The 26,895-nt window shown below is 27.9% G+C and overlaps 1 protein-coding gene and 1 long non-coding RNA gene across 2 annotated transcripts; one reads left to right on the top strand and one right to left on the bottom strand.

Moving 5' to 3' along the window:
- Window positions 1-1,015: 1,015 nt before the first annotated feature.
- LOC126837527 (uncharacterized) lies at window positions 1,016-17,665 on the bottom strand. The gene is made up of 5 exons (XR_007685530.1): window positions 17,484-17,665; window positions 3,215-3,706; window positions 2,779-2,852; window positions 2,495-2,709; window positions 1,016-2,051 (listed from the first exon to the last, which is right to left on the bottom strand). It is a non-coding gene; the product is annotated as an uncharacterized LOC126837527 (long non-coding RNA).
- A 4,737-nt stretch (window positions 17,666-22,402) lies between these two features.
- LOC126837508 (peroxisome biogenesis factor 2-like) lies at window positions 22,403-26,064 on the top strand. The gene is made up of 7 exons (XM_050571430.1): window positions 22,403-22,588; window positions 22,729-22,806; window positions 23,187-23,249; window positions 23,346-23,513; window positions 23,598-23,786; window positions 24,805-25,020; window positions 25,833-26,064. Exons 1-7 carry the CDS (start codon window positions 22,568-22,570, stop codon window positions 25,914-25,916), a joined length of 819 nt encoding a protein of 272 aa, XP_050427387.1. The 5' UTR covers window positions 22,403-22,567; the 3' UTR covers window positions 25,917-26,064.
- The last annotated feature ends 831 nt before the right edge of the window (window positions 26,065-26,895 follow it).

Here is a 26,895-nt window from a genome sequence, read left to right as displayed (position 1 = left end):
TGGGAACCCCCCATATTTTTTTAAACATTATTCTGTTAGAAATTAATATTTGAAAGTAGAAAATGTTAAAAACACTTTACGGTTCAAAAGTTATTGCTATTTAAAGTCCATGTTATTGCTCTATTCAAAAGCATTTTTAAGAGAATGTACAAGTCAGATAATTTGATGTGGCTTTAATCAAATGTGTAATTTAATATCTGACCTATGATTAAAAAAAAAAAAAATCACAATTAAACTGAATTATGTGGCTAATGTGTACAAAGTATTTGCAATTAGGTCAGTTATAATTTAAAATGTATTATGCGTGTAAAAACATGCAATATTTTGTGGTTTTTTAAATTTAAATATTCTCTTGATAAGTCACCGCAAAAATGCAAAATTATTGTTTACACAAACATTAGTTACTATTAGTATAAATACTTCAGATCAAAATTTTAAAATAATATTATACTGACTCTGTTAATAATTTAATTTTGTTCACAGAGTACAGTTATACAGTTTATCTTAAACGTGGAATAAGAACGTTCATACTAAAAAAATTAACTGTCAACGATAACTGTTTAAATATTTTTATTATAATAATAATTTAAATAACATAAAGTTTAAAAAGTATTCGATCCTAATTATTATTATTATATAATATGAAATGTAAAGATAGTACTTTCATTTTTTAATCAAATCTTAATGTCAGTTGTTGCATTATCGAAAAGATAGTGCTGTATAATTTTGTTTGTCGATTGTTTTTTTAAAAACTAAATAATTTGCACTACATACAGAATAATTGGTACTCAACAAGATATGATAATACATTATGCGTAATTATTAATTTTAAATATAAACAAAAAAATTAAAACAATAATATTCTTAATAAATATATTTTTACTGCTACAAACAATACAAAATAAGTTTGCAAAACAAACATCACAAGTTTAATACAATAATAAATTATTTTACAAACTTCTTATTTTAAATAACCTAGTATAATTATTTAATTATATAATTTACAGCTTTTTCTTCACAACTAGACATTTTTTTTTTTTTTTAAATAAAATAAAATGCAACAATTTCAACTATGGCGTCAAATGTATATTTTGTAAGTTGAAGTTACAATATTAAACACAAGTTTTCGTCTTACAACAAATCTACAATCAGTAACAAGATTATGTGTAATTTGAACATTTAGATTAAAATATTAGTTATATCGGTGTTAATGTATCGCTCTTTGTAAATAAATTGAAATTGTTCCTAATTCTATTTTCATCCCATGTAATGTATATATCAAATTTCTATCTATGCGTTGTCGGAATAGGTACTGTGTTCTGTTATCATAATAATTTGTTGGAATGTTGTACAATTAAATGAAGATAAATAGATTGTAAGTGTTTGTATATTGTTTGCTGTGGTTAACACATTTTTTTTTAAATAAAATAATAATAATATTAGACCTACGTTTTATTTTTATTTTTCAGATGAACGAGATGAACTTAGATGTACGAGCAGTGGTTTCATAATATATCATATAACAGAATTTATTTTTGTTAAAATTTAAACATCCATTTTTCAATTTAATTTTCCCTTTCATAATAAAAAATACAATTTTTTTGTTTCAACAATATTGAACATTATACAATTTCTCATTGCGTAAAACAATGATTTTTCTTATTATTACAACCACGTTTCTTTAAAATTTTACAATTTCTTTTATAGTATTCACATTATTAAAACATATCATTTTTACATATATGTACATCATGTATCTTAGCTTGATTTCCTTCCCCACATAAATTACACTGGAGGCAATGGTGGGATGGGGACGGGGTTGCCGTCATCATCCCAAAGCAAGCTGCTGCTGCTGCTGCTGGACCCGTCTAAACCATGAAAGGGAGAGAAAGAGTATTAGAGTGATTACGGTGCGGTGATGCCGTTGTTGTTATCGATGATGCGTGGAGCTTGGTTCTTCTTTCCTGATGCTTTCTTCAACGAATGGTTTTTGGTTGGAGATCATTGTTGTTTGTTGTTTGTACACCGTTTGATTGCGCCTGACTTTGTATCTGTGTTAAGAAAAAAAAACATTTTTAGTTAATTAAAAACAGATTACGTTATTCGTGTCGTTTTTGATGAAAATGTTTTAGATTCTTTTACGAACATCCATAATTTTGTGAATTTTAACAAGTGGGCACTAAGCCAACGATACATTAAAAACAGTATTAACATTTATGAGTAGTGTGTTTTGGCCGTATGTGCTCCTGTTATCACTCTTGATATCATGCTCCTGTTATCATGTATCACTACCTCCTACCAACACACGCACACACACACGGTGGGGGACGACTGAACAGCAGCATATAAGGAAAGGTGAGCTGCCCAACATTTACCAGTTAACCGATATCACTGCAAGACAGTTGTTGAACAACCGATAATCAACTGCGCACACAGCCAGAGCTTAGATGTATTAAGACAAACAATATTGTCATTTACAGATGAAGCAAATCACCAAAGAATTTTTAGAGGCGCCACATTACGGAGATTCAACCCTTCGTCCCGTACAGAGCGATACGGTTCGAAAAGGTCACCAGTCCAATTCAGCCACATCAGCAAACGCTAGAAGTATGGCTGGTTCGACGTCCCGTTGTACCCATCGTCACTCCAAAATGTCCGGGGGATAAACTCGAATAAAACATCCGGCTCATCAGGAAATAAATCTGGCGACTAAAAATAAAATTGTCACTAATGAAAAACAGAATCGAATATGATTTAATGCAGAACGGTTGTACATACCAAGTTGATGTTGGTCATTGTCGGAAATTGTATGCTGAATCGACAGGGCGGCATACACGATCGGCAAAGTAACACTGCAGACAAACAAACAAAAATGCCGGTGAACACAATTTATGGAAAATGATAATCGATCACGCCATAATACGTGGTGTGAGTATATAGGGGTCAAATTAAGATAGATAGGTAATGTAGATGAAGTTAACATACATGATTAAATTTGTAATTAATATTGCATAAGAAATTTGTAAAAAATTGAGATCACTTTATATATATATAAAAAAAAACAACATGACCGAATACCTAAATTATTAATTAAATCCAGTGAGATATTGCGTGGCCCATAATAATAAAACCACCTTGCATATTAAACACATTCAATAAATATAATGTGGACAAAGTATTTTACTATCGATAGTTTTTAAAAAAAAACACCTACCTTATTATAGAATATTATGTACTACTATCTTAGATAAAGGTATGGAAGTCGTTAGGTTTCTCCGTTTTATTTTTTGGCGTAACGCAAATGTCATCGACTACCATGTCAGTCAGTTCACTGTCGTCGTTCTGTTTTTGATTGGATGATTCGCTTGTACCATCTAACCGCCACGTTCACCCTGGCAAACGCTCTCTCGTACTACCTGATAGCGTATGTCGTTCGTAAGTGTTCGTCTTTTCGTTGACCACTATCAAGCGGCAATCTATAAGGACCGGCCGTTCTATATTGCAAAATTCAGGATGACCATTGCGTCGTAGCTTTCCAAAGACCAGAAATCACAGCACGACTGCCCAATGAACATTGGACATGACAGATAAGGGTCTGTGCGTCGACAGCAGATTTGGTGGTTTGCTGGTGTTTGAGGTATTTTCAAATTTACCATGAAGACGTTTTCGACTAACGGAAGCCAGTTGCCAATTACAGAAGTGTCTGCTGAAAATAATTCAACAAAGTTAACATAAAAAAACGAAGTACATACTATATCTTGAGTTTATGTATAGTCAAGTGATAGAGTGAAGGACGATAACGACGTAAGTAAGATATATAGAAGTCAAGTAAACAAAGTTTTCTTCTTAAATGACAAAAGAATAAATTTTTAATTAAGTCTTTTCATTTAAATCAACTATTTGTCTTAAATTTTTAAATGTGTCATTTTTTTAATTTTGTTACCTAATTTGCAGAACTAAAATGACAAAAGCCAATAAAGTAATTACGATAATTTGGATACTACTTTTCCACTTTTGGAACGTCCTTACATAAAAGTATTTGAAGTAGGAATCTGAAAAGTGGTATTACAAATAACTAGCTGGTAGGATCAACCACAATTCATGCTATTAAGATGTAAATTCGTTATTTATTTTAAAATTTAAATGATGTCTTATGATATAAATCAAATGCGTGTTCTATTTAATTGTGTGATTTTTTTAAATTTGTTTCCCAATTTGCAGTACTAAAATGACAAAAGCCAAGAGAGTAGTTACGATAATTTGGATAATACTTTTCCACTTTTGGAACGTCCTTACATAAAAGTATTTTAAGTAGGAAGCTGAAAAGTGGTATTACAAATTGTAAAATACAAATTACTAGCTTATAGGATCAACCACAATTCATGCTATTAAGATGTTAATTCGTTATTTATTTTTAAATTTAAATGATGTCTTATGATATAAATCAAATTCGTGTTCTATTAAATTGTGTAATTTTTTAAAATTTATTTCCAAATTTGCAGTACTGAAATGACAAAAGCCAAGAGAGTAGTTACGATAATTTGGATAATACTTTTCCACTTTTAGAACGTCCTTACATAACAGTATTTTAAGTAGGAAGCTGAAAAGTGGTATAAGAAATAACTAGTTGGTAAGATCAACCACAATTCATGCTATTAAGATGTTAATTCGTTATTTATTTTAAAATTTTAATGAGGTCTTATGATATAAATCAAATGCGTGTTCTATTTAATTGTGTGATTTTTTTAAATTTGTTTCCCAATTTGCAGTACTAAAATGACAAAAGCCAAGAGAGTAGTTACGATAATTTGGATAATACTTTTCCACTTTTGGAACGTCCTTACATAAAAGTATTTTAAGTAGGAAGCTGAAAAGTGGTATTGCAAATTATTTGATACAAATAACTGGCTGGTAGGATCAACCACAATTCATGCTATTAAGATGTTAATTCGTTATTTATTTTAAAATTTAAATGATGTCTTATGATATAAATCAAATTCGTGTTCTATTTAATGGTGTGATTTTTTTTAATTTGTTTCCCAATTTGCAGTACTAAAATGACAAAAGCCAAGAGAGTAGTTACGATAATTTGGATAATACTTTTCCACTTTTGGAACGTCCTTACATAAAAGTATTTTAAGTAGGAAGCTGAAAAGTGGTATTACAAATTGTTAAATACAAATTACTAGCTTGTAGGATCAACCACAATTCATGCTATTAAGATGTTAATTCGTTATTTGTTTAAAAATTTTAATGAGGTCTTATGATATAAATCAAATTCGTGTTCTATTTAATGGTGTGATTTTTTTAAATTTGTTTCCCAATTTGCAGTACTAAAATGACAAAAGCCAAGAGAGTAGTTACGATAATTTGGATAATACTTTTCCACTTTTGGAACGTCCTTACATAAAAGTATTTTAAGTAGGAAGCTGAAAAGTGGTATTACAAATAACTAGTTGGTAGGATCAACCACAATTCATGCTATTAAGATGTTAATTCGTTATTTGTTTAAAAATTTTAATGAGGTCTTATGATATAAATCAAATTCGTGTTCTATTTAATTGTGTCATTTTTTTAAATTTGTTTCCAAATTTGCAGTACTAAAATGACAAAAGCCAAGAGAGTAGTTACGATAATTTGGATAATACTTTTCCACTTTTGGAACGTCCTTACATAAAAGTATTTTAAGTAGGAAGCTGAAAAGTGGTATTGCAAATTATTTGATACAAATAACTGGCTGGTAGGATCAACCACAATTCATGCTATTAAGATGTTAATTCGTTATTTATTTTAAAATTTAAATGATGTCTTATGATATAAATCAAATTCGTGTTCTATTTAATGGTGTGATTTTTTTAAATTTGTTTCCCAATTTGCAGTACTAAAATGACAAAAGCCAAGAGAGTAGTTACGATAATTTGGATAATACTTTTCCACTTTTGGAACGTCCTTACATAAAAGTATTTTAAGTAGGAAGCTGAAAAGTGGTATTGCAAATTGTTAAATACAAATTACTAGCTTGTAGGATCAACCACAATTCATGCTATTAAGATGTTAATTCGTTATTTATTTTAAAATTTAAATGAGGTCTTATGATATAAATCAAATTCGTGTTCTATTTAATTGTGTGATTTTTTTAAATTTGTTTCCCAATTTGCAGTACTAAAATGACAAAAGCCAAGAGAGTAGTTACGATAATTTGGATAATACTTTTCCACTTTTGGAACGTCCTTACATAAAAGTATTTTAAGTAGGAAGCTGAAAAGTGGTATTGCAAATTGTTTAATACAAATTACTAGCTGGTAGGATCAACCACAATTCATGCTATTAAGATGTTAATTCGTTATTTATTTTAAAATTTAAATGATGTCTTATGATATAAATCAAATTCGTGTTCTATTTAATGGTGTGATTTTTTTAAATTTGTTTCCCAATTTGCAGTACTAAAATGACAAAAGCCAAGAGAGTAGTTACGATAATTTGGATAATACTTTTCCACTTTTGGAACGTCCTTACATAAAAGTATTTTAAGTAGGAAGCTGAAAAGTGGTATTGCAAATTATTTGATACAAATAACTGGCTGGTAGGATCAACCACAATTCATGCTATTAAGATGTTAATTCGTTATTTATTTTAAAATTTAAATGATGTCTTATGATATAAATCAAATTCGTGTTCTATTTAATTGTGTGATTTTTTTAAATTTGTTTCCCAATTTGCAGTACTAAAATGACAAAAGCCAAGAGAGTAGTTACGATAATTTGGATAATACTTTTCCACTTTTGGAACGTCCTTACATAAAAGTATTTTAAGTAGGAAGCTGAAAAGTGGTATTGCAAATTATTTGATACAAATAACTGGCTGGTAGGATCAACCACAATTCATGCTATTAAGATGTTAATTCGTTATTTATTTTAAAATTTAAATGATGTCTTATGATATAAATCAAATTCGTGTTCTATTTAATGGTGTGATTTTTTTAATTTGTTTCCCAATTTGCAGTACTAAAATGACAAAAGCCAAGAGAGTAGTTACGATAATTTGGATAATACTTTTCCACTTTTGGAACGTCCTTACATAAAAGTATTTTAAGTAGGAAGCTGAAAAGTGGTATTACAAATTGTTAAATACAAATTACTAGCTTGTAGGATCAACCACAATTCATGCTATTAAGATGTTAATTCGTTATTTATTTTAAAATTTAAATGATGTCTTATGATATAAATCAAATTCGTGTTCTATTTAATGGTGTGATTTTTTTAATTTGTTTCCCAATTTGCAGTACTAAAATGACAAAAGCCAAGAGAGTAGTTACGATAATTTGGATAATACTTTTCCACTTTTGGAACGTCCTTACATAAAAGTATTTTAAGTAGGAAGCTGAAAAGTGGTATTACAAATTGTTTAATACAAATTACTAGCTTGTAGGATCAACCACAATTCATGCTATTAAGATGTTAATTCGTTATTTATTTTTAAATTTAAATGATGTCTTATGATATAAATCAAATTCGTGTTCTATTTAATGGTGTGATTTTTTTAAATTTGTTTCCAAATTTGCAGTACTAAAATGACAAAAGCCAAGAGAGTAGTTACGATAATTTGGATAATACTTTTCCACTTTTGGAACGTCCTTACATAAAAGTATTTTAAGTAGGAAGCTGAAAAGTGGTATAAGAAATAACTAGTTGGTAGGATCAACCACAATTCATGCTATTAAGATGTTAATTCGTTATTTATTTTAAAATTTAAATGAGGTCTTATGATATAAATCAAATTCGTGTTCTATTTAATTGTGTGATTTTTTTAAATTTGTTTCCCAATTTGCAGTACTAAAATGACAAAAGCCAAGAGAGTAGTTACGATAATTTGGATAATACTTTTCCACTTTTGGAACGTCCTTACATAAAAGTATTTTAAGTAGGAAGCTGAAAAGTGGTATTGCAAATTATTTAATACAAATAACTAGCTGGTAGGATCAACCACAATTCATGCTATTAAGATGTTAATTCGTTATTTATTTTAAAATTTAAATGATGTCTTATGATATAAATCAAATTCGTGTTCTATTTAATTGTGTCATTTTTTAAATTTGTTTCCAAATTTGCAGTACTAAAATGACAAAAGCCAAGAGAGTAGTTACGATAATTTGGATAATACTTTTCCACTTTTGGAACGTCCTTACATAAAAGTATTTTAAGAAGGAAGCTGAAAAGTGGTATTACAAATTGTTAAATACAAATTACTAGCTTGTAGGATCAACCACAATTCATGCTATTAAGATGTTAATTCGTTATTTGTTTTAAAATTTAAATGAGGTCTTATGATATAAATCAAATTCGTGTTCTATTTAATTGTGTCATTTTTTAAATTTGTTTCCAATTTGCAGTACTAAAATGACAAAAGCCAAGAGAGTAGTTACGATAATTTGGATAATACTTTTCCACTTTTGGAACGTCCTTACATAAAAGTATTTTAAGTAGGAAGCTGAAAAGTGGTATTGCAAATTATTTGATACAAATAACTGGCTGGTAGGATCAACCACAATTCATGCTATTAAGATGTTAATTCGTTATTTATTTTAAAATTTAAATGATGTCTTATGATATAAATCAAATTCGTGTTCTATTTAATGGTGTGATTTTTTTTAATTTGTTTCCCAATTTGCAGTACTAAAATGACAAAAGCCAAGAGAGTAGTTACGATAATTTGGATAATACTTTTCCACTTTTGGAACGTCCTTACATAAAAGTATTTTAAGTAGGAAGCTGAAAAGTGGTATTACAAATTGTTTAATACAAATTACTAGCTTGTAGGATCAACCACAATTCATGCTATTAAGATGTTAATTCGTTATTTGTTTTAAAATTTAAATGATGTCTTATGATATAAATCAAATTCGTGTTCTATTTAATTGTGTGATTTTTTTAAATTTGTTTCCCAATTTGCAGTACTAAAATGACAAAAGCCAAGAGAGTAGTTACGATAATTTGGATAATACTTTTCCACTTTTGGAACGTCCTTACATAAAAGTATTTTAAGTAGGAAGCTGAAAAGTGGTATTACAAATTGTTTAATACAAATTACTAGCTTGTAGGATCAACCACAATTCATGCTATTAAGATGTTAATTCGTTATTTATTTTAAAATTTAAATGATGTCTTATGATATAAATCAAATTCGTGTTCTATTTAATGGTGTGATTTTTTTAAATTTGTTTCCCAATTTGCAGTACTAAAATGACAAAAGCCAAGAGAGTAGTTACGATAATTTGGATAATACTTTTCCACTTTTGGAACGTCCTTACATAAAAGTATTTTAAGTAGGAAGCTGAAAAGTGGTATTAAGAAATAACTAGTTGGTAGGATCAACCACAATTCATGCTATTAAGATGTTAATTCGTTATTTATTTTAAAATTTAAATGAGGTCTTATGATATAAATCAAATTCGTGTTCTATTTAATTGTGTGATTTTTTTAAATTTGTTTCCCAATTTGCAGTACTAAAATGACAAAAGCCAAGAGAGTAGTTACGATAATTTGGATAATACTTTTCCACTTTTGGAACGTCCTTACATAAAAGTATTTTAAGTAGGAAGCTGAAAAGTGGTATTGCAAATTATTTGATACAAATAACTGGCTGGTAGGATCAACCACAATTCATGCTATTAAGATGTTAATTCGTTATTTATTTTAAAATTTAAATGATGTCTTATGATATAAATCAAATTCGTGTTCAATTTAATTGTGTCATTTTTTTAAATTTGTTTCCCAATTTGCAGTACTAAAATGACAAAAGCCAAGAGAGTAGTTACGATAATTTGGATAATACTTTTCCACTTTTGGAACGTCCTTACATAAAAGTATTTTAAGTAGGAAGCTGAAAAGTGGTATTACAAATTGTTTAATACAAATAACTAGCTGGTAGGATCAACCACAATTCATGCTATTAAGATGTTAATTCGTTATTTATTTTAAAATTTAAATGATGTCTTATGATATAAATCAAATTCGTGTTCTATTTAATGGTGTGATTTTTTTAAATTTGTTTCCCAATTTGCAGTACTAAAATGACAAAAGCCAAGAGAGTAGTTACGATAATTTGGATAATACTTTTCCACTTTTGGAACGTCCTTACATAAAAGTATTTTAAGTAGGAAGCTGAAAAGTGGTATTACAAATTGTTTAATACAAATTACTAGCTTGTAGGATCAACCACAATTCATGCTATTAAGATGTTAATTCGTTATTTATTTTAAAATTTAAATGATGTCTTATGATATAAATCAAATTCGTGTTCTATTTAATTGTGTGATTTTTTTAAATTTGTTTCCCAATTTGCAGTACTAAAATGACAAAAGCCAAGAGAGTAGTTACGATAATTTGGATAATACTTTTCCACTTTTGGAACGTCCTTACATAAAAGTATTTTAAGTAGGAAGCTGAAAAGTGGTATTACAAATTGTTAAATACAAATTACTAGCTTGTAGGATCAACCACAATTCATGCTATTAAGATGTTAATTCGTTATTTATTTTAAAATTTAAATGATGTCTTATGATATAAATCAAATTCGTGTTCTATTAAATTGTGTAATTTTTTAAAATTTATTTCCAAATTTGCAGTACTGAAATGACAAAAGCCAAGAGAGTAGTTACGATAATTTGGATAATACTTTTCCACTTTTAGAACGTCCTTACATAACAGTATTTTAAGTAGGAAGCTGAAAAGTGGTATAAGAAATAACTAGTTGGTAAGATCAACCACAATTCATGCTATTAAGATGTTAATTCGTTATTTATTTTAAAATTTTAATGAGGTCTTATGATATAAATCAAATTCGTGTTCTATTTAATTGTGTGATTTTTTTAAATTTGTTTCCCAATTTGCAGTACTAAAATGACAAAAGCCAAGAGAGTAGTTACGATAATTTGGATAATACTTTTCCACTTTTGGAACGTCCTTACATAAAAGTATTTTAAGTAGGAAGCTGAAAAGTGGTATTGCAAATTATTTGATACAAATAACTGGCTGGTAGGATCAACCACAATTCATGCTATTAAGATGTTAATTCGTTATTTATTTTAAAATTTAAATGATGTCTTATGATATAAATCAAATTCGTGTTCAATTTAATTGTGTCATTTTTTAAAATTTATTTCCAAATTTGCAGTACTAAAATGACAAAAGCCAAGAGAGTAGTTACGATAATTTGGATAATACTTTTCCACTTTTGGAACGTCCTTACATAAAAGTATTTTAAGTAGGAAGCTGAAAAGTGGTATTGCAAATTATTTGATACAAATAACTGGCTGGTAGGATCAACCACAATTCATGCTATTAAGATGTATATTCGTTATTTATTTTAAAATTTAAATGATGTCTTATGATATAAATCAAATTCGTGTTCTATTTAATGGTGTGATTTTTTTTAATTTGTTTCCCAATTTGCAGTACTAAAATGACAAAAGCCAAGAGAGTAGTTACGATAATTTGGATAATACTTTTCCACTTTTGGAACGTCCTTACATAAAAGTATTTTAAGAAGGAAGCTGAAAAGTGGTATTACAAATTGTTAAATACAAATTACTAGCTTGTAGGATCAACCACAATTCATGCTATTAAGATGTTAATTCGTTATTTATTTTAAAATTTAAATGATGTCTTATGATATAAATCAAATGCGTGTTCTATTTAATGGTGTGATTTTTTTAAATTTGTTTCTCAATTTGCAGTACTAAAATGACAAAAGCCAAGAGAGTAGTTACGATAATTTGGATAATACTTTTCCACTTTTGGAACGTCCTTACATAAAAGTATTTTAAGTAGGAAGCTGAAAAGTGGTATTGCAAATTATTTGATACAAATAACTGGCTGGTAGGATCAACCACAATTCATGCTATTAAGATGTTAATTCGTTATTTATTTTAAAATTTAAATGATGTCTTATGATATAAATCAAATTCGTGTTCTATTTAATTGTGTCATTTTTTTAATTTGTTTCCCAATTTGCAGTACTAAAATGACAAAAGCCAAGAGAGTAGTTACGATAATTTGGATAATACTTTTCCACTTTTGGAACGTCCTTACATAAAAGTATTTTAAGTAGGAAGCTGAAAAGTGGTATTGCAAATTATTTGATACAAATTACTGGCTGGTAGGATCAACCACAATTCATGCTATTAAGATGTTAATTCGTTATTTATTTTAAAATTTAAATGATGTCTTATGATATAAATCAAATTCGTGTTCTATTTAATGGTGTGATTTTTTTTAATTTGTTTCCCAATTTGCAGTACTAAAATGACAAAAGCCAAGAGAGTAGTTACGATAATTTGGATAATACTTTTCCACTTTTGGAACGTCCTTACATAAAAGTATTTTAAGTAGGAAGCTGAAAAGTGGTATTACAAATTGTTAAATACAAATTACTAGCTTGTAGGATCAACCACAATTCATGCTATTAAGATGTTAATTCGTTATTTGTTTAAAAATTTTAATGAGGTCTTATGATATAAATCAAATTCGTGTTCTATTTAATGGTGTGATTTTTTTAAATTTGTTTCCCAATTTGCAGTACTAAAATGACAAAAGCCAAGAGAGTAGTTACGATAATTTGGATAATACTTTTCCACTTTTGGAACGTCCTTACATAAAAGTATTTTAAGTAGGAAGCTGAAAAGTGGTATTGCAAATTATTTGATACAAATAACTGGCTGGTAGGATCAACCACAATTCATGCTATTAAGATGTTAATTCGTTATTTATTTTAAAATTTAAATGATGTCTTATGATATAAATCAAATTCGTGTTCAATTTAATTGTGTGATTTTTTTAAATTTGTTTCCCAATTTGCAGTACTAAAATGACAAAAGCCAAGAGAGTAGTTACGATAATTTGGATAATACTTTTCCACTTTTGGAACGTCCTTACATAAAAGTATTTTAAGTAGGAAGCTGAAAAGTGGTATTGCAAATTATTTGATACAAATAACTGGCTGGTAGGATCAACCACAATTCATGCTATTAAGATGTTAATTCGTTATTTATTTTAAAATTTAAATGATGTCTTATGATATAAATCAAATTCGTGTTCTATTTAATTGTGTGATTTTTTTAAATTTGTTTCCCAATTTGCAGTACTAAAATGACAAAAGCCAAGAGAGTAGTTACGATAATTTGGATAATACTTTTCCACTTTTGGAACGTCCTTACATAAAAGTATTTTAAGTAGGAAGCTGAAAAGTGGTATTGCAAATTGTTTAATACAAATAACTAGCTGGTAGGATCAACCACAATTCATGCTATTAAGATGTTAATTCGTTATTTATTTTAAAATTTAAATGATGTCTTATGATATAAATCAAATTCGTGTTCTATTTAATTGTGTCATTTTTTTAAATTTGTTTCCCAATTTGCAGTACTAAAATGACAAAAGCCAAGAGAGTAGTTACGATAATTTGGATAATACTTTTCCACTTTTGGAACGTCCTTACATAAAAGTATTTTAAGTAGGAAGCTGAAAAGTGGTATTGCAAATTATTTGATACAAATAACTGGCTGGTAGGATCAACCACAATTCATGCTATTAAGATGTTAATTCGTTATTTATTTTAAAATTTAAATGATGTCTTATGATATAAATCAAATTCGTGTTCTATTTAATTGTGTGATTTTTTTAAATTTGTTTCCCAATTTGCAGTACTAAAATGACAAAAGCCAAGAGAGTAGTTACGATAATTTGGATAATACTTTTCCACTTTTGGAACGTCCTTACATAAAAGTATTTTAAGTAGGAAGCTGAAAAGTGGTATTACAAATTGTTAAATACAAATTACTAGCTTGTAGGATCAACCACAATTCATGCTATTAAGATGTTAATTCGTTATTTATTTTAAAATTTAAATGATGTCTTATGATATAAATCAAATTCGTGTTCTATTTAATGGTGTGATTTTTTTAAATTTGTTTCCCAATTTGCAGTACTAAAATGACAAAAGCCAAGAGAGTAGTTACGATAATTTGGATAATACTTTTCCACTTTTGGAACGTCCTTACATAAAAGTATTTTAAGTAGGAAGCTGAAAAGTGGTATTCAAATTTTGATACAAATAACTAGCTGGTAGGATCAACCACAATTCATGCTATTAAGATGTTAATTCGTTATTTATTTTAAAATTTAAATGAGGTCTTATGATATAAATCAAATTCGTGTTCTATTTAATTGTGTGATTTTTTAAATTTGTTTCCCAATTTGCAGTACTAAAATGACAAAAGCCAAGAGAGTAGTTACGATAATTTGGATAATACTTTTCCACTTTTGGAACGTCCTTACATAAAAGTATTTTAAGTAGGAAGCTGAAAAGTGGTATTGCAAATTATTTGATACAAATAACTGGCTGGTAGGATCAACCACAATTCATGCTATTAAGATGTTAATTCGTTATTTATTTTAAAATTTAAATGATGTCTTATGATATAAATCAAATTCGTGTTCTATTTAATGGTGTGATTTTTTTAAATTTGTTTCCCAATTTGCAGTACTAAAATGACAAAAGCCAAGAGAGTAGTTACGATAATTTGGATAATACTTTTCCACTTTTGGAACGTCCTTACATAAAAGTATTTTAAGTAGGAAGCTGAAAAGTGGTATTACAAATTGTTAAATACAAATTACTAGCTTGTAGGATCAACCACAATTCATGCTATTAAGATGTTAATTCGTTATTTGTTTAAAAATTTTAATGAGGTCTTATGATATAAATCAAATGCGTGTTCTATTTAATGGTGTGATTTTTTTAAATTTGTTTCCCAATTTGCAGTACTAAAATGACAAAAGCCAAGAGAGTAGTTACGATAATTTGGATAATACTTTTCCACTTTTGGAACGTCCTTACATAAAAGTATTTTAAGTAGGAAGCTGAAAAGTGGTATTGCAAATTATTTGATACAAATAACTGGCTGGTAGGATCAATCACAATTCATGCTATTAAGATGTTAATTCGTTATTTATTTTAAAATTTAAATGATGTCTTATGATATAAATCAAATTCGTGTTCAATTTAATTGTGTCATTTTTTTAAATTTATTTCCCAATTTGCAGTACTAAAATGACAAAAGCCAAGAGAGTAGTTACGATAATTTGGATAATACTTTTCCACTTTTGGAACGTCCTTACATAAAAGTATTTTAAGTAGGAAGCTGAAAAGTGGTATTACAAATTGTTAAATACAAATTACTAGCTTGTAGGATTAACAACTATTCATGCTATTAAGAAGTTAATAGGTTTTTTGTTTTAAAATGAAAATTAGGTCCTATGGTATAAATCAAATTCGTGTTCTATTTAATTGTGTCTATTTTAAATTTTGTTTCCCAATTTGCAGTACTGTAATGACAAAAGCCAAGAGAGTAGTTACGATAATTTGGATAACACTTTTCCACTTTTGGAACGTCCTTACATAAAAGTGTTTTAAGTAGGAAGCTGAAAAGTGGTATTACAAATGCTTTAATACAAATTACTAGCTTGTAGGATTAACAACAATTCATATTAAGAAGTTAATATGTTTTTTGTTTTAAAATTTAAATGATGTCTTATAATATAAATCAAATTTGTGTGCTATTTAATTGTGTGATATTTTAAAATTTGTTTCCTAATTTGCAGTACTAAAATGACAAAAGCCAAGAGAGTAGTTACGATAATTTGGATAGTACTTTTCCACTTTTGGAACGTCCTTACATAAAAGTGTTTTAAGTAGGAAGCTGAAAAGTGGTAATACAAATTGTTTAATACAAATTACCAGCCTGTAGGATCAACCACAATTCTTGCTATTAAGATGTGAATGTTTTGTGGATAATGTGACTGCAGATTAAATAGACTGCTTGTATAAAGTATGAAGGTGACTTATTTTTACAAATTAATTATTTAAAAATATGAATAAACCTGTCAAATTAATTGCGGTAGATAAATCAATGATACTTTATCGAGGCAGATTGATGGTTTGGCAGTACATACCAAACAAAACACATAATATGGTGTAATGATTTAAGGTTTGTGTGTGTAATGAATATACATATAAAATAATGATTTATGAAGGAAAAAATTCAAGACCTGGTCAATTGCTGAGTGAAGCAATAGTAGCTTCTTTGTGTAAACATTTGTTTAATGAAGGTTGTACTATCGTGACCGATCATTTTTATACGTCTGTTCTATTAGCAGAAAAACTTTTGTCACAAAACATCCAATTGGTCTAAACTTATAGGAAAAAAAGACGATTTTTTCCAAAAACTGTTATAGAAATAAAGAGGAGAATTTGTGTGTCATAAAAGTAATTTTGGTATTATAGCATCGAAGTTTAAAGATAAACGAGATATTCACTTACTTTTAACTCGTCATCAATTAAATATAACAACCACTGGAAAAAAAATAGGGATGACAATGATATAGTCAAACCTATGGATGTTATATGGTTTTATAATTCTGGAAAAGCTGGAATAGATCTTTCCAACCAGTTAGCATCTTTATAAGGTAGCACCTGAGATAATTTTTAATACTTTTGTAGTAAACACACAATTATGTATTATGAACAAAATTTTTGAAAGAAACACCGAAAGTTAAATGAAATATCCGAAATATACACTAATTTTGTGAAGTTCTTGTGGACAAACTCTTTAAATTAAAACCTTCATCTAGATCAGTTCCTATACATACTTTGATCACTAAACAATTAGTTGAAGATAGAATCCAAAGAAGACAAACTGTAAGACACAAACTTGAGGAAACAGAAAAAAAATGTTCGAGAAACAGAAAAATAAAAAAAAGGTGCACGGAATGCTACAAAAAAATTTCAAACAAATTGGGATACAAGTACTTCAAATCAAATTTTATATGATTAAGTAAATATTAATTTTGAATTTGAATATCAAAATAATTAATTAAAATGTGTTAAAGAGTTCTTTTGTTTATCACTTAATACAGTCTATTAAAGTTTTACGATTTTAATTTTTTTTTTTTTATTGAAATTAAAATTTTCTCTTCTACGTCATGGTTTATACTAAATATTATTATCTCCGAGCTATGAAGAATTAAATAGCATTAATGTTGATGTTATATTTGACAGCGGGCGACCCATGTGGTGTCACACAAATGAAATGACTAAATGGGCGTTAGAAATTTAATATTGTTTTTCAACGTTTTAAAATTTAACTTATAAAAGGTGTGGCAACATAGCATGTATTTATTATTTTATTAGTCGATCGCAATTCTGAGACGTAAAGGTCTCGACTTATTAGCGTAGTCCAACGTACCCGTTACTGTGTCGTATTGGTAAAACGGCAACAGATTAGAAAATACGGATTTTCCGTACAACACAAAACGGTTTGGCCAGCCTACTTTAGTCTCGATAATATTTGTACCCATCCCGTACACCATTTAAACGAATAAAAAAACAATATTGAAAAAAATATCGTGCTAAATAATAAGACTCACAATCTTCGATGGTCAAATCCCATATCTTCGAATTCAGACACTAGTTCCATCTTTCCGTCGGCGCGGCGGTCGTTGATCGAATATTTTAATTAATTTACAAAAACGATGAACATCAAAGAATTTACTTGTGTAAAAATTTTGTTTAAAAAAACGTGTTCGCTGCAGCTACATATGTAGATCCGATCGGCTGTCGTTGTCTGAAAATTATCAAAAAAATGTATGAGCCAAACGTGGTTACGGTTAGGATTTTTATCTCCATTTGGTAACGATATGGTCGCTGATGTTATCACTCCATTTAATACACATCATAAATTGGTAGCTGATATCAAAGTATTGTCTTATTCATTTTTCTTGACTTGTTCAGTCAACTTTTCTTTATAGTTTTTATTTAAGAATATAAATCGTTTTGTACACTGTCTAAATCGTTGTAAAAAACTACATAATTCCAGCGATTTTATAGCGTTTTTTTAGATTTAACTAATACAGCCCAAGCTCAAGAGTTCTCGTCGTAGCTGTGTAAGTATCGAGCCAGGATATTATATGGCAGGGGTGGCCACTAACCTTAATTTTGGGAGCCGCAAATTGACTAGTTTGGCTTACACATACTGAAAACGACTTGATAATTTTACCCTAAGCTTGGTTTCAAGAGCCGCATGCGGCTTGCGAGCCTCGTTGTGGCCACCCTTGTTATATAGTCGTCACTTTTTTTTTTAATTAAATAAATACATCTGTAAACTGCAATCTGTGTGATTGATATAAAGATATAGAACGCTTTGAATTATTTTTTACCCGCCTGCGAAAATTATGATAACACTGCGTAATGCATATTTTGTTATCTTGACACACCTACAAACATTATAATTTTTCAAGTAATTCTGATTTACCCATATAAATATAATTTTAATTTTTTTGGGTTACGTTTGCATAAAAGGTTCGATGATTGAGGTTGAGGTGAAATGTTTTGATTTCTAAGTGAAGACGGAAGAACATAGAAGAATACAATGAATATTAAACGCTACGTGGCATTAGTGTCTGTTCCAATACGTTCAATGTGCTATACCTTTCTGGGATGAAATGGAATGATCAAATAATAAAACTGTGAAGACCGTTCTAACCTCATCAGTCATATGGCCATCTCAAAAAATCAACAGCATAGAGTTGTGCGTGGTGGTGAGAAATCATACAAATGTAGTGCTATATTTGAACATACATTTGAATGGTTCCTCGCCGGTATGTACAATTTTTATGTATGCAGTATACAGGGATACATTTTTTTGTGAAACATTATCATTTCATGTACCTACTTGAATAGAGTTTTTTTAAAATGTTTGACAACCTATGATGTATTTAAATATGTTGTAAAATTTAAGACAATTTTACTTATTTATTGTTAAGTGCTGACAACACGTTTTGCTCAAATATATCTAAATATATAATGTTTTTGTAACGATACTCGAGCAAAGACTAGGAAATAACATTATAACCGGTTTAGTATCATTGTGTTCAAATTTAAGCTTTCAATTTTACGTATTATAAAATAAAATTGTTTTAATAAACTTTCACTAATACTAATAAGTCGAATGAAATAGTATATATTATATTATAATAATTGATCAGATTTAAATAACTTTGAATGTACCGCGGAAACTATAAACAATGTACATTTTGTCTACTGGTTTATTTAATCTTATAGTAGTACATACATGAATTGTAATTTAATTTGGTCTCTCTAAAGAAAAAAAAAAATATATATATGTATAATAATTCAATATGTTTTACTTTTTTTGTCATTTTACTGTTGCAATATAAACCCACGTTCCGTTTCGAAGTTAACATTAAAAAGTTGTAAGAGCCTTAAACTCTTAAGTCAACTCTCCGCTTCTAATACCGACAAATACAAAACAATTTTTATGATCAAACACAACTATAGAATTGTGTGATTATTATTATATTATTTATTTTTCCTATATTTTATTTAGTTTTAGTTATTCAAGTCTCACAGTTGAGAAGGTTTTCCTCAGTAGTGGCTGGTGAGTTAACTTAAATTAATTCTTAAGCGGCCTCTACACTAGCATTTTTCATTAAAACTTAAATTATGTAACATTATTAAACGTACAATAGAAAAGAAGGATTTATTTTGATATTTAATTTTTTATTCTACATATTTTATAACGCATATGAGTATTTTTGTTCAAAAACATGTTTCACTTCGTACATTTTCAAAGTATCGATCGTAGCACAATATTAAAATTATTTTTAGTTAGGTAGTAAATTATTTTAATGTAACAAAAATGCAATTTTAAAATTATGCCACGATCGATGCCTTGAATATGTTATGAAGAATTTCTTTTTTAATCCTTTTGTAAATCCGAACTAGTATTTCAAATATTGGCCACTAATGTTAAATACTGTACTTAAAAATATATTTTTTATGTTGTAAAATTATTTTAATTCTGGTACACTCCACTCTAACATTCAAATGCTGTGTGTTTGTGTGATATGCATCAATTCCGTGGGTTTAAAAATTGCTTATGGGTTTTCTCAGTTTCCTCTTCTCTATACAATTCTCCAAGCTCCCTTTTGAGTATATTGTACTGTTTATTATGGTTAATTCTCATGAAATAAAAAAGGTATTTGCCATACAGGCGTAAAGTACTTAAATCCCATTTATTGCTTGTTGTGATTATAACGGTAAGAATTTGGAACGGCTAGGACTTTAGGTTCCGTATTATGACTTGGTATACCAATAAGGCGACAACGGACCAGTTGAAGAGTAAAAATCCAATTACATCTTATTGATTCCATCGTATAGGTATGTTATATTAATAACGGTTTAAGAATGTAAGGGTCAAGTATAGTTAGGACTTGGCAGGTCACAGTTACCTACATATGTATTATTACAACTGGAAGTGATAAAATCACTATCAAGCAAACGCTAAGATGCTAATCTGTAGATAGTAGAAATAAATGCAATTACTGACAAAACCCTTATAAGGTCGTTGATTTGTAAAAAAATATATTTCAGTATTTGGGGAGTGGGGGGGGCGTATATGTTATAGGCTCATTCTAGATCTAGCCCCGGTCTAATTTTCAGACCTAAATTGCACATAAGTCGTGTGGATTCTTTTTATTCTACGTTATAAATACCAACTAACTGAACTTTTGATTTTTAAAAAATAATTATGTAATTAAAAACAAATAGCTTATAAAATTATTATTACTACTAAACACTACTAAACAACTAACTACTAAAAATACTTGTAGCTTACACGATTAGACGTGCACTGATTGAACAAAATATCCAACAATAAAATTATGAATACATTTTCGTCCAATAGTAGGTACATAAACACGTTTGAATCAACATTGATTAAAACGAGTTATACACACTAACACATTTTTAGTTAAAGAGCTATAAAAAAAAGAAAATATATAATAAACGTAAAATAATTTAACCGTCAAAAAGTTATATGAGACTTTTACCATACTTCTCTAAATTAATGTAACCGAAACATTCTACATCTTATCAATGCTAAAATTGTTTTAATACCTTCATTACAAATAGCTTAGGAAAAATTTAATTTGAGAGGCAATAAATGGTAATCTTGATTTAGGCCTTCAAATAAAAATGTATTAATTCTAATAAAAACTAAAAAGTATTCTATAACGAGCCTTTAACAAGAGAGGTAATTAACAAAAATTAAAATCTTTATCTTCTAACTTTTGAAATAATTTAACATTTTGGCGATTAAATTATTTGTAAAAAAAAAAAACATTGAACAAACTAAGATTGAGCATACTGTTGCGTTATTATAAAACTTTAATACATATAAATCAAATACAATCATAAATATTTGCTCATCAAGCTAATGTCAGTTAATTCATAAAATCAATTGGTTATTGAATAGTTTCTCCAAGTTAAACAGATTAAGAAAAATGCCAAATGAATGCGACAAGTTAAGTAATATACAACTATTAAGAATTTTGTGAACTATTAGTTTTATATAAAATGTATGGTTAAGTAATAAATGTGCCATGCAGCCTGTATATGGATTTTACTATATATTGTAATGTTGATAGCTTTTTACTGTAGTACGTTTCACAAAAATCGCAGTGAAATAATCGCCGTGCTTTGAAATCTTTATTTTTATCCTTTGGTGCTATTTGATTATTGTATTATATTTCTCTCCAAGAATACTCGACAGGACAACTATCAATTGTTCTATTCAATTCACAACTCGTACCATTGACCCTACAACAAAACAAACCCAAACAATAAATATGGAGCTAAATTTATTTATAACTATAAATAATGTATACAAATATTGATAATTATGCTGTGTTGTTGGCATCCCGTAAGGTTGCTTATATAAAGTTATTCTTTTTATTATATATTCTATTTTGAAGTAAATGTATTGGTATTACAAAAAGTATCGCTCAGTAAATTTGAGACATCGATAGATAAAGATACAGTAAGAAAATGTAAGTAGAATTTACAGACAAAAAAAAAAAATCATATATATACTTATATATTCTTTTCATTTTAACGAATAAACCGTTAAGAATTTAATATACATAAGTAATAAAGCTTTGCCTTACATAAGACTTTATTTGCTGACTTGTTTTCTAGTTCTTTTCTGGTTGAGTGTGCATTATGTGATCGAGTTAGGTGTCGGATCGCTCTCTATTTGGTGTTAAAAGACATACAACGATATAATATTTCAAACAAATCGATCACTCTGAGTAAGTTGAAGGCATAAAAAGTTAATTGTTACAGACACAGCTTTATCAAGACGCACTGTTGATAAAAATTGATATAGTTGGGATTTTTCATGGAGGTAGTTTACCAACAAACCAAAATATAGTACATATTGTACTCCATGGCGTCACTAATAGCTGTTATCAACTCAATATGGCAGTCTGTTATCAACAGTTAACGATACCGTCAACCGGATAGATATTTAGTCATTATTTGTAAGTAATTGACCGTTTTTTTTTTTAATCTACGACAAATTAAATGAAAAAACGAATCTAAATGTGCCTGCAGTGCATTATTCGACAAACTTAAAATATTGTCACTAACTATGGTTCCTCGCGTGACATTAGTAAGTTAAAAAAATGTTACATTTTTGGTGTAACGACAATAATATCGTTTTATCGAACTTAAAGCAATTCTATTTGGAAAAAAAAAAAGGTTAACAAGTTAGCAAAACTGTAATAGTAAAAAGCATAATTTTTTTTTTAGCTAGATGCACAAGTCCTTGATGAATATATTTCCAAAATACTTATCGATCAGACGGTTAGAGCTTTGAAATGTTTACCGGTAAGTGTTTTCTTTTTAAAAAATTATGATTAATTAAACGGAACAGTAGCCCACACAGGATATTCGAAGCTAAAATCGGCCGGTCGCTAAAATTTGGCGCATATAAATTTGCGTTATCCAATATATAATATCAAACTTAGATTTTGTACATTCATGAACAACGCGATAATAAAAATTATCCGGGGTCCGCGCTATACTTTATATCTTAAAGAGACCCATAATTCCCTGTTTTAGTGAGTGTAATAATATATAGGTACATTGAATACACTTTGATTTCCAATTATTAAAATTTCAATATTTATATTATATCAACATTTTAACCCTGTGTTGTTGTTACTAACATCATTTATTTTTGTTTTACATACATTTGAATAATTCAGACATGGATTGTCAATGACTTGAGTTTGGAAATTAACACATTTTTACAATGCCTTCTTACATATGTAAGTTATAGTTTTTATATTTTCATAAATTTAAATATTGAATTTATTTTGATTACCTATTGTATTATTGATTATTCTTTTATTTTTAATCACTAGTATTCAGTATCAAAATCAAAAGCATCATTTGGTCAACAACTTCTTGGCGTCAAGTATAAATCAGACCAGTTAACGGGCATTAAATTAGTTCTGTTAAATATATTAACAATTGGAGGAAAATATGTAGCATCAAAAGTAGAAAGCCCTTCAGAAAACTTTATAAACAAAGTAAGTTTAAAAAAAGTAAACTCACTAAATGTTCACTTTTAGAATCATATTTTAATTATTTTACTTTTGATAATCCTATTTCAGTTTAATAATTTAGAAACAATATTCATTATTGTAAAAGTGGCTTCATTTTTAAATTTCTTGATGTTCCTTCGACAAGGCAAGTACCCAACACTCGCTCAACGAATTTTAAACCTAACACAGGAATCGACTCGTAGGAGAACTGTTGGTTATGAATATATGACTAGAGAATTGTTATGGCATGGTTTCTCTGTAAGTCAGTTTTTTTTAGATTGAGTTATTATTAATGCATTTTATTTTTTTTTTTTGAGAAATAGTAGACAATATTTAATTATATTAAATGTTACGATAAATGTGAATTGCATTTAGTTGTAACTCATATGTTTACATATTACTCAATCTGAATCTGGTTGAGATTAAGTTAATATGTATTTTAAAATAACACAACCTATTGTACTATAACCCTAAGAGAGTTCTTGCCACTATTCACTGAAGCGTAGAACATTTATCAAGATATGCACGTTTCTAGGAAACGAGAGTTTCATTTATTTAAAGATAAAGATATAATTACCGTAATTTATTTTTCATAGAATATTTTCCAATGGATACTAAAAGCTTTTGAAAAATGTCAAATTTAGTGTCATATTACATCCTCCAATATGATCTCTTTGTAGTTAATCTGGTAATTTGTTTTAGTTTCTTGAAGATGAAATGTGCATCTTCCGAAACGTTTGGTTTAAAAAAATAGCTTAACAACTGTGTAGCCTAATTTGCAAACAAATATACCAATATGAATTTCTTTTTGCCATAATAACAATTGGGTATAAAAAATTGTATCCTGGTGTTAAATATTTTTAATAACTTGCCTATAATTTACTCTTTAATAAATAGTTGGAGTGAGTCTGGTGTGGCGCTCTCTTAAAACCATTGCCTACCTACCTCTTTTTTCTTTAAACGATTTGTTTAATGAGAATTTTATACTAAATTAGCAATCTTGGCTTAATAAATATAATTACCGAAGTAACTTAATGATGATAATATGTTATTGTAAAATTAAATATTTTTACCTTATAGCTTTTTAAAATATTAATTTAATTATTAGTTAATTAATAATTAGAGCAATATTTCTATCATTATAATTTTTAAAGTTTATATACAATAAAAATGAGGTAGTGAATTTTTAAAAAAAATAATACAAATGTAAATATGTAGTATTTTACATTTAAAAAAAAAAAACCTAAAATAAGAATTATTTGAAATTTATTTCCAGGAACTTTTGCTGTTTACATTACCTTTAGTCAACTATCAATCAGTTAAACATAAAGTTAAAAGATTGATTTATTCGTATTCTACAAACGCAAGTGACAAATGGATCGACAAATCACCAATACTGAACGCTAGAACAGTGTGCACGATATGTCAAGACAAACCGATTTTACCTCACCACATGAAATGTTCACATGTATTTTGTTATTATTGCATTAAAGTGAGTTGACATGTTTGTAAACTTCCAAAAAACAAAAACAAAACCACTCCTGTTAAAATGTTTCATTTATATGTGAAATTCTCTAAAAAAACAATTACTCTGGTATATTTGAAATGTAATTTATTATTTCGATGGTGTCAAATAATAAGTTGTATACCTTGAAAAATGGCAAAACCAAACACATTTTTCAGAAACTTTTTGTAATGTATTCATGAACAATTATACTAAAATGTGTACCTATTAAAAATATACACTTCTTAGAACATTTTTTTCAAATTAATTTTCAATTAAAACGGTAAATTAAAAAAACTTTGATTAGTACATTCTAAAATACATTACAAATGATTTCAGTAATATTTTTATTTTTATTATTTAATATTGAAGGATGTTATAACAAATAACTTACACATTTTTGGTAAAGACAGAATTGTTATGCTACACTCAGTTTGATCGGTAGTGCTATTTGAAAAGCACACAAGGTCTATCAGTAAAAATGTAGAAAACTCTTTAAGCTTGTTTAATAATAATAATAATAAAAAAAGTGTTTTGGTTTTGAGTAAGAAGAGTAAACATTCCATTGCACTTATGAGTGCCCGTCGGGCAATTGTGTGTGTTAAAATAATATCCGAGCAGGTCGACGCAACCCGTGACGTCACTTGTCTTTTTCAACGAGCACTGCCGATTGATTCGATAGCAGTATCATTTTAAGTTACACTAATTCCCGAAGGCCTGTAACTTATTATGTTTGGTCTCCACACTATGCTACAATCTGTACAAACTAATTTTAAACAATTTTTTTTTTTTTGTTTCAGACTATGAGAATGGTAGATGAAAAATTTGTATGTCCAGACTGCTGCCATTATGATAAAGATATATTACCTGTGATAATTAACTAAGCAACAAATTATGAATGGGATATGTTATAAGTTGATAGTTAATTTTTAAAATTGTCTGGTCTAACTATTCAAGTTTTAACACTAGTATCCATCACTATCTCTTCTTTTGTATCAGTATATTTTTTTCTTTATTGTCTATTGTATTATTATTATAATAATGAAATTGAAAAATTGCGTGTTCGTAAATAAAACTATTACTAGAAGAATTTCCTCTACTTTAATGGTTATTCTATTCATTTAATTAAGTTTAGTTTAATTTCAAAGATTTTATTGTAATTTTTAATTTTTCATAAAATATATAACATAAATAATAAGAAAATTGAAACAACATAATAAAACCCCTTCGTAAAGTATCGGTTCACCCTAAACAGCAGACGTAGGACACACTGTAAGACGATCAAATATCTATGGCCAGTATCTCTTAAACATTCGAGACTATATCACAGCCAGCAGACTAACCCACACTAGAACGATTATTATCCAGGATCTCCTGATACTATTGTATTTATAATTAAAGCTAGATTAGTAGCTATATCTGCAATATAGAAACTAAGAGATTGATTACAACAATAGTTAACTAGTTGCCCCAGTGGCTCTGTTTAAAAATGAACCGAAAAAACATTTAATGAATAATATAAAAAAAATATAGAATTTTTATGAAATATAGATATTTTATGAAATTTAGAAATTTTATGAAATCTAGAAATTTTATAATAAAATATAGAATTTTTATGATATTTAAAATTTTATCATAAAAAATAGAATTTATATGAAAATAGAATTTTTATAATATATAAAAATTTAGAAATCTTATAATATAATATAGAATTTTTCTGAAATAAAGTTATTTTATGAAATATAAAAATTGTATTTTTCATAAAAAATCTATAATTTATTATAAAATTTCTAAACTTTATAAAATTTTTTTTTTTTCATAAAACTATTTTTTATTAAAAAGTTTCTAAATTTCATAAAAATT

The sequence above is a fragment of the Adelges cooleyi genome, unplaced genomic scaffold, assembly GCF_023614345.1.
Source record: "Adelges cooleyi isolate 19-005CV unplaced genomic scaffold, UGA_ACOO_1.1 ACOO_flye_CR_arks_rails_tigmint_CR_PRNA_25, whole genome shotgun sequence".
NCBI classification, from domain to species: Eukaryota; Metazoa; Arthropoda; class Insecta; order Hemiptera; family Adelgidae; genus Adelges; species Adelges cooleyi.
The sequence above is the reverse complement of the archived record's forward strand: the minus strand, read 5'-3'. Positions and strand labels throughout refer to the sequence as shown.